Raw genomic sequence first — 10,183 nt, 5'->3', positions numbered from 1 at the left:
TTTCTCTCCATTGTGAGTGATGTTGGCAGTTGATTTTGTATATATACCCTGAATTAAGTTGAGAAGTTATCCTTCTATTAGCATTTTGTTGAGTGTTTTTTCACTTCCACTGTTTAAGGGATAATAAATTACCAACAACATATTATATGCTCACCATGATCTCTGATTGAAATTCCTAATACTGGTTGTAAGAAAGCACAATTCTACAACAAATATATAATAGATATTATTTTTATTTCTTACCTTCATCATCACCACTTTGATCCTGATGAGGTATAGATTCTAATATAGGAACTTCTCTTGCTTTTGTAAGAGTCCAGGAAATTAGTCCTTCAGATACATCTGATATCCAGTCACACATGCCAAATTCAAATCCACAAGCCTGACACACTAACGGTGGGGACAGAAAGGTCTTTTTAAAATCTTGGTGAACTACCATAGTCTAATAGAGTAGTTACTTACCAGAGTTTATGCTGGAATCAACAAAGAAGTGCAAACACACTGAGGCATATCTAGAAAAACGATTCCAATAAGCTTGAAAATGTACTAACCACACTACCTTTCAAATGTCCTCAACGGGTCCGCGTGCACAGTCCCCAAATGAAATCTAAACTGACATAAGATAGAGGGCTCACACTCTTTCTTGTAGCGCTGTCTCTATTTCAAAAATTTAAATGGCATAATACCAGACTTTACTTACTATACAGAATTATACTCAGGTTGTGTTACATACTCACCCATTGTTGTTAAGTGCTACTGAGTTGGTTCTGACTCATAGAGACTCGGTAGAGCATTTTCAAGGAGTGAGTAGTGGGTTTGAACCCACTATTCTTGCAGTTAGCAGTCTAATGCATCTCCTACAGCACGCACTAAGACTCCATACTTCCTCATTATTACACTGAAAATTATTTGACTTTTTATCATAATTTTGGTAAAAGTTTATAGAGCAAATTGGGTATTCATTCAACAGTTCAGACACACTTTGTTTTGTAACGTTGATTGTAATCCCCACAGTACAACAGAACTTATCCTAGTCTTTCCCTGGGGTTTCTATTTACACTCATCTTCCCTTCCTACCCCTTCCTGTCTTCTGAGCTTTATCCCTAGGCAAATGCTGCCCTCTTGATCTCAGATGGCTGGTTATTTTAAGGGTGCATATCTCCCTGGTGTTACTGTTCACCTATCGGCCTATCTGGAATTCTGTTGTGGCACTGTGGGTTAATGCACTGTACTACAAAGTCAGTTTGCACCGCAAGATTGGTGGTTCAAACTCACTAGTCATTCTTCGGAAACCCTGTACAGGGTCACTATGGTTTGGAACTGACTCAACAACACTTAAGAATAACAACAATAGGACTGTCGATATTTGGCTGAAAGTTAAGGCACAAGGTGAGTTCAGTTCCAGGCATATAGGGTGACTCAGGGACTTATTCTTGGGGGTTTCCCGAGTCAGACCAGTAAGCCTGGTCATTTTTAAGGATTTTACTTTTGTTCTACATTTTTCTCCCACTCTCTGTGGGAACTTCTATTGTGATTCCTTTCAGAACAGTCAGCAAGGGTAGCTAGGCACCATCTAATTTTTCTGGTCTCAGGATCAAAGGTGCTGAAATTTTCATGATTCATTAGTCCTTTGGACTAATTTTTCCACATGTCTTGGACTTTCTTCACTTTCTTTTACTACAGACAGGAAGAGACCTGCACCTTATATCACTCCTTAAAAAAATTTAAGCCAAAGTTGCTACTCACCAAAGTAGGACATAGAACGTTGTCTTTGTGGACTATGATAGACCAATTGACGGATGTCCCCTCAGGACTATGGCCCTGAGCCCCAGGATCAGTGATTCATTCCTACAAGCTATGTGATTATGACTAAGACATTTTCATAACTTTGCCCTTGTCTGTCCTACTATATGACGGATATATTTGCAGTCTGTGTAAATATGTATGACATTGAAATTTTCATGGGGAAACATTTTATATAATTTCAAGATGGCCTTTAATGCAGTTATTTAAAAAAACAACAACACATGACTTTCAAATTGACTTATTTAGGATTATGAACATTTTAATAAAATCTAGATATAAATAATACTCCAATTAAATATAGGCCATTAATGTCAACAAAGATTATTTTGAGAACTGTGATTAGTAGTCCCTGAGTCTCATAAATTGATTACACACAAACAAGACAGGCATATCAATTTAACACTTACACCTTAATCTTTGATCTGTAGAGTTAAATTGGCAAAGATTTGCATTTGGTGGGTATAACTCCTGATTGGTATTTGATGCTTTTTGACATGGTAAATTTTCATCTGTTAAATATAAAGATTGGCAAGAAGTGAGATGCAGACACAAATAGAAAGATTCTTGTATTTCTTAAAATGATACCATTTGTTATACAAAGCACTTTTCTCTCACTTCCTTTCTATGGGGATACATTCTTCACATAAAACTATTAAACAGTAATATAGTTGGGAGCTCCTTCTCAGAAACCTCATACAATGTCACTATGAGTTGGAACAAACTCGACAGCACTTAACAGCAACATAGTTGGAAGGTGGAGGAGACAAAAGCAGAGATAAAGGGAGAGTAATTGAGAAAGAGACATACACACACACTAACCCATCCCCATACATTTTAATCAGATCTGTTTTAACTGTTAAGCCTGAATACCAAATCTTCCATCTCTCCACTGAAGTAAATAATGCACTCTAATATATAATCAGTCATAAGGTTTTTAACGGTGAATCCCTCAGAAATTGGCGATCTTCTTCTAGTCGTTCTTAGTCTGGAAGCTCTGCTGAAACTTGTCCACCAAGGGTGACTCTGATGGTATTTGAAATACAGTGGCATTAACTTCCACATCATAGCAACACACAAGCCATCACATTAAGACAAACTGATAGTGTGATGATCATAACAAACTACATTGTGAAGAATGGGAATGCCATAACACTATAACATGAACATGTTCATGTTATAGTGTTACAGTTCATGTTACAGTGTTCATGTGGAACCTATACATAGACCAAGAGGTATGTATGGTTGAAAATCAGGAAAGATGTGCACCAGAGTTGCAACCTTTCTCCATATTTATTCAGTCTGTATGTTGAGAAAACACTCCTGAAAGGTGGATTATACAAGGAAGAATGTGATGTAAGGATTGGGAGAGGATTCATTGACAATCCGCCATATGTAGACGACAAAACCCTGCTTGCTGGAAGCAAAGAGGGCTTAAAGTTCTTAATAATGAAGACTGAATACTTTAACCTTCAGCATGGATTACAATTCAATGTAAAGAAAAACAAAATCTTCATTACTGGGGTAGTAAACCACATCATGGTAGAGGAAAAAATGATTGAAGTTATTAAGCACTTCATTTTACTTGTATCCACAATGAGTACTCATGAAAGGAGCAGTCAGGAAATCAAAAGATCTATTGCATTGAGCAAATTGGCTGCACAAGATCTATTTAAAGCTTTAAAAAAACAAAACAGATGTCACTTTGAAGACTAAGGTGTGCTTGAACCAAGCCACGGTATTTTTAATCACATCATATGGTTGTGAAAGCTGAACAGTGAATAAGGAAAACCAGAGAATTGATGCATTTGAATGATCGTCCTGGCAAAGAATATTAAAAGTACTATGGACTGTCAGAAGAACCAACAAATCTTTGTTAGAAAGATACAGTCAGAATGCTCATTACAAATGAGGCTAGCAGGACTTCATCTCACGCACTTTAGACGTTCTCAAGAGTGACCAGTCCCTAGAGAAAGATCATGCTTGGTAAAGTGGAGGTCCAAGGAAAAAGAGGAAGATCCTTAATAAGAAGGTATGACACAGCGGTAGCAACAATAGGCTCAAACATAACAATTGTGAGGATGGTGCAGGACAGAGCAGGGTTTCATTGTGTTGTACACAGGTAGACTGTGAGTGGGAATTGACTCACTGAATGGCCCCAAACAATAACAGAAATAACGACAATGTAGAACTAAAAGTCTATACTTGGAAGGATGATTGTGAAAGTTGTCAAATAAGATATATGTTAACAAATGATGTCCTTTTACATTGGGATTCGGATCACTCCTGGAACTACTTTCCCTATAGTCTTCTCAAGTGGTGCCTGTTTTCTATGCCACCTTCCTCCAAAAACAGGACTTGACGGTGTCCTTCTTGCCTCTAATGACACTTTAAGATATTCTTCCAACCCATCTTCCTAAATATACAAGATTTTCAAATCTTGTCAGCAGACATTACCCATTTTCCAGTTATTTGCCTGTACACTGTCCCTGAATCTTTGAATTTAAAAAAAAAATTTTAATATTCTCTTTCTTCTTGTCTCTCAGTTTCTTGATACCTTCCTTTTGATGTTATTGAAGGTGAACATGGAAGAAATATCTCTATTACCACTCCTGAGTATTAACTGATAATGATAATTGTTATTTAATCTTAATTTCAAGTGACCTACTTGAAGCCAGTATCTCTTGTCTCTCTGGCATACTCGCTGTAGCATCCCAATTCTAACATTTTTTTTTCACTATACCAAAAGGAGCTCTGGTAGCGTAGTGGTTATGAATAGGGCTGCTAACCTCAAGGTCAGCAGTTCGAAACTACCAGCTGCTCCGCAGGAAAAAGATGAGGTTTTCTGCTCCCGTAAAGATTTACAGCCTAGGAATCCTGTACAGGGTCGCTATGGGTCGGAACCGACTCGACGGCACTTAACAACAATACCAAACCCTACACTCCAATGGTCCTACAATCTTTTTCAATTCCTTTCAATCACATCATGTCCTCATCTCCTTTCATATAAAGGTTACTCAACAGGGTCAATCATAACAGCACTTCTCGTGCTTCCCACGTTCTCAAGGCAAGAACACTTGGGTCAACGCAAACTAAACTTCTGGTCTCTTGCTGTTCACATTTTTTCATCTCACTTTTCTTCCCCCATATTAGTTAATAACAACTCCATTCTTCCAGTTTTTCAAGAAGAACACTTAGAAGCACTCATGACTCATTTATTTCTCTAGTTCCCAATATGTGATTCATGAGTAAATTCTGCTTTATCTATAAAATACATCCAGAATCCAACTGCTTAACACCTCCACTATGACTATTCCTCTGTTTTAACAGACAAATCACCTCTTTCTGAATTACAATAATGATTTACTTTGTCTCCTACTACTGCCCTTGTGTTTAAAGTCGGTACCGACTTGATGGCGCCTAACAACAACAACATTGGATCATTGCTATTACTATTAGGTACTGTTGAGTTAATTCCAACTCATAGTGACCCTAAGAATATTTACAAGAGAATCAAATGCAGTCTGGTCCTGCCACAGCCACGCCCATACAGTCATTGATATGTTTGAGAACATTGTTGTTGCCATTATATCAATTCATTTTATTTAGGATCTTCCATGCTTGATGTTTTTCTACAGGAACTAGTTTAAAGTACATAAACAAAGTCTCACCATCCTCCCTTCTAAGTAACATTCTGACTGCACTTCTTCCAAGACATATTTATCCATTCTGGTGGCAATACATGGTGTATTCAATATTGTTTACCACTGCCATAATTGAAAGGCATCAGCCCATCTTCAGTCTTCCTTATTCACTGTCCAGTTTTGTAAGTATATGAGACAACTGAAAATTACCGTGGTATGGGTCAGGTACACCTTAGTCCTCACAGTGATATCTTTATATATGTGAATCAGCTGTGTCTCCTCTACTCAACACGCTTCAAGGTGTTTCTACCCTACATGAAATAACCCTAAACCAAACCTACTGTCATCCAGTCAATTCCACCTCACAATGACCTTACAGTACAGAGTCCAACTCCCCCATAAGGCTTCCAAAGGTACAAATTTGTGGAAACAGACTGCCACATCTTTCTCCCATGGAGCAGTTGGTGGGTTTAAACCAATGACCTTCAGTTAGCACCTAAGAGCTTTAACCACTGATCCATAGGACTCCTACATGAAATAAAAGAAAAAGTTCTTACCATGATCTTCATTATACAAACAAAGTGTACTTCTACCTCAGGACTTCAGCATTTGTGGTTCCTTCCAACATACACATGACTTGCTCACTAAACTCCCTATTTTTGTTCAGATAATACATTTTCAATGAGAACATATGTTATCACCCTATTTGTTGGGATCTTATAATGATGAATATATATATTCTCTTGAATGGAAGATACACTGAATATAAAACTACATATGAAATTAAGGGAGTGTTTACAATAAATGACACTAACATTGCCCAATAATAATTAGCATGAAACAATAAAAACTGTCATTTTTATAGATTCACATAAGAGCTACTAATCTGCCCCCTAATCAAAATGATCCCACTGCTGATAAGGTGATGATGACTCATAGCACCCTGTAAAACTGAGTGCAACTGCCCGATAGGATTCCCAAGGCTATAACTTTTCACTGAAGAAAACTGCCACATCTTTCTCCAGAGGAAAGGCTAGTGGGCTTGAACTTCCAACCTTTGAATTACAGTTGAGCATTTAACCACCACACTACCAGAGCATAAGTGTTGGCCATCATTCAATTAAATATTGTGTATTAGCTCTAATTTGTCACTATTTACATATGACAAAACCAGAAAAAAATAGCAAAATAGTCTAATGTAAATTGCGTGGCTTGAAAATACAGCTTCTTTCAACTGGTGTTAAGTATCATTTATGATGACAACCACATTTACTATTTTTGATCCCTAAGCTGAAATTTTCAGCCATAAAACCTCAAAGTTAGAATGTCCTAGATAGCGTGGGATAAAATGTGAAAATAAAAAATAATAATACAATTTAAAAACTCAGAATAACTAAAAAAATGACATGACTTATTGATTGGATACAGACAGGTGGAACTCTTGAGACAAAGGCCCTTAGTCCCCTCAGGTCTGAAAATGAACTCACCCCCATGAATCAACTTTCAGTCAAACAAGAGATTAGTCTATAAGGGAGAACACTAACACCGGGGAAGTACACACACCATAGAATAATTAATGGGGTGTGTACCATTTGAGATAAAAAGGGAAACATTTAGCCAAGGACAAAGTTGAGATGCCTTAGAAAAGGAGGAACGGAAATGGGAAACACAGAAGTGGTATAAGTGGTGTTACACTGTGGAGATTACAATCAATGACATGATACAAAATGTATATGAATCGTTGAATGGAAAACTAACCTGCTTTGTACACTTCATCTAATTACAATAAAGTTGAAATCAATTCATGGAAAAATTTCATTATCTTTTCAGTCCATTTTTCCAGTAAATTTTGAAGCCTCCTTACACAGACTCATCAACACTTCACAGTAACCACAAACTCTATCTCTACATAATTTTTGCATTCCACATAAAGTTAATATATCCAGGTGCTCACCAAAGAAACATGCATGTAAACTAAAATTAGATTTTGTAAATGACCAGAATTTTCATCTATTTATAATCAATAGGAAAGACTGTCTGGAAGTTGGAAGGTTGTTTGATTTGAGTCTGTAACATGTATTAACTGAATTCAGTGTCCAAGTTTATGTTGTTAGAATTTTCTTGATAAAAATTAATCCCCTTGCCTCCCTGTCTACCTATATGTCTCTTAATAACTTAGGGATCCTGAGCTCTCTGTGCAGTCTAAAGAAGGTATTGTGGTCATAACCATGTACTGATGATAAAAGCCTCTGGTAGCAATAAAAAGTCGTCCTTAAATAAAAAAAAATAATAATAACTTCCTGGCTGTAGGAAGTTATTTGGCGGGTTCCAAAACAACATTCTTATCAATGGAGAAAAGATTGAAGTTGTCAAAGACTTCATTTTTCTTGGATCAACCATAAACACTCATGGAAGCAGCAGCCAAGAAATGAAACAATGTATTGTATTAGGCAAATCTTCTGCACAAGGCCTTTTTAATGTGTTGAAGAGCAAAGATGTCAGCTTGAGGACTAAGGTGTGCTTGACCCAAGCCATGGTTTTTTCAATAACCTCATATGTATGTGAAAGCTGGACAGTGAATAACAAAGATCGTAGAAGAATTGATGCATTTGAGTTATGGTGTTGGAGGAGATTACTCACAGTCCCATGGGCTGCCAAAAGAACCAACAGATCTGTGTTGGAAAAAGTGCAGCCAGAGTGCTCCTTGGAGGCCAGGATGGCCAAACTTCGTCTCCCATGCTTTGGACATATTGTCAGGAGGAACCAGTTGCTGGAGAAGGATATCATGTTTGGTAAGGTGAAGGGTCAGAGAAAAAGAGGAAGACCCCCAGCAAGATGGACTGGCACAATGGCAGCATCAATGGGCTCAAGTGTGGCAACAATTATGAGGTTAGCCCAGGACCAGGCAGTGTTTCGTTCTGTTGTGCATAAGGTCACTACGAGCTGGTACCGACTTGAGGACACCTAACAACAACAAAATTCTCTTTTAGTGATGCATGGATCATCATCAGGGTAAAGTTTACCAACTACTTCAAGGTCTGTAATTCAATGAATAGGAATACCATGGCTCTAGAGTATAATCACTGAGCTATCAAATCATAAGGTCAGTGGTTGGAGTATACCAACTGCTTGATGGAAGAAATATGAGACTTTCTCCTCCCCAAAAGATGTACAGCCTCAAAAATCCTATATAAAGTTTCTGTAAGTTGGAATCTATTCTACAGCACTAACCAACAACAACAAATCCAATGAAGACACACTTCTGGACTCTGCTTCCTTCAAAATCTTCCTATGTGCACACAGGTTACATGGAATCGGACATGGTCTCTCAGATAGTAGAGAATAAGTCTAAATCTCAAGTGCATTGCAGTAAAAATTATAACTGACATTCATTTTTATTCTGACTCTAGAGACTATATAATTTCTTTATCAATTTCCTTAAATTACTGATGTATTTCACTAAACAGTTATTGTTTCTTAAATGGCAGCTGGAAGATAATAAAATAAAATAAAATAGGTAACTAAGACCCTAGTTGTTTAACTGGAAAATGTGTTTGCATCATTCAGGTTCTAATTACAGGATGATTTGCATCTTTAGGGCCTTTACAGATTAGTAATGGAAAGCTCTGGAAATCTAATCTAAAAATATTCCCAGAGTATTCAGAATACTCTGATTATGAGCCACAAATATGCAATCTTTATTTTAAAAATCATAATCAGCAATTTGAGTTTTATTTAAAAACCTCTGACTACGTACCTTGTTATTTAATAAACAGTGACATGCCCTGATTCTATTTTTCACACCTGCTACTTTAGTAAAGTGCAAAGAGATTCTCCCTTACATAAATATACAATGACTTTTCAGATATTAAGAGGTCAGGGTTAGAATGATACCAATCAAAGGTGTGGAAATTGACTAAAATAATTCCATAGGAAAGGAATTCTGCTTTATTTATAAACCGCAAAGTGTACAGAAGCCATTAAAAAGTCTGTAATTAATTGCTTTTATAAATAAAGTCATTTATATTTTTAGGGTAAAAAATATATATACACACAGTGGAATTATGTCTATCCGTTCCGGGTAGTAGTAAAACTTTTAAAACTATGTGAGTGAGGAGACTTATGGTTTGGGGGTAGGAGAAGCAGAGACAGGCAGCGGAGGCTCCTTAGTGGAGGTACAAAAAAAACAGAGAAGGCGCTTTGCTGGGACAGTTGCAAAGTTTTAGATCTAATATAAAGTGAGGGGAAGAAGTTTCAGGCACCCACCAGTGAAGAATTCTGACTGTGACAAGAATAAAGTTAATTTCTGAATCAATTGGGATGCTGCCTGCGGTGACCCCGCAGCCTAGGCAGAGATCAGAGGGTGGGGCCACAGCCAGGCTGATACATCATGAAAGCCATGGAGTGACTTGTGGAAAAGAGGTGTGATTTTTCTTTTTTCTTTTTTTACTTTTCTTTCCTCTTGTCCTGGGTCACACCTTTTCTGCCCAGCCTGGGCATCTTCAGTCAGGTGGGAGTGTACACCCAAAAGGGTCCAGCATTGCACCCAGAGGGTTCAATTTTCCCATGATGCAAAGAAGAAATCCCTGAAAGCCACAGCAGTGGCACAAGTTAATCCGTTGGCTGTTTCTTATTAAGTTTGACTCTGGAATTTAGCCCTAAAGTTGACTCTCCTTCATGGGCAGGAGACTTTCTTCCTGCCTTACGTAACAAGAGACAGCAGGTCTGGCCATACA

The 10,183-nt window shown here is 37.5% G+C and overlaps 1 protein-coding gene across 1 annotated transcript in view; it reads right to left on the bottom strand.

Annotated features, from left to right (window-relative positions):
- MALRD1 (MAM and LDL receptor class A domain containing 1) overlaps nt 1–10,183 on the bottom strand; it is a 1,127,868-nt gene that overhangs the window by 1,017,423 nt on the left and 100,262 nt on the right. Inside the window, exons 6-7 of the mRNA XM_006869907.1 lie at nt 2,214–2,315; nt 244–390 (exon numbers count right to left, since the gene is read on the bottom strand). Coding sequence (XP_006869969.1) covers nt 244–390; nt 2,214–2,315 — 249 coding nt within the window. The remainder of the gene's footprint in view (nt 1–243; nt 391–2,213; nt 2,316–10,183) is intronic.

This window comes from Chrysochloris asiatica, unplaced genomic scaffold (assembly GCF_000296735.1).
Source record: "Chrysochloris asiatica unplaced genomic scaffold, ChrAsi1.0 scaffold00137, whole genome shotgun sequence".
NCBI classification, from domain to species: Eukaryota; Metazoa; Chordata; class Mammalia; order Afrosoricida; family Chrysochloridae; genus Chrysochloris; species Chrysochloris asiatica.
Note: the sequence above shows the minus strand (reverse complement) of the source record. Positions and strands in the feature narration are given on the sequence as shown.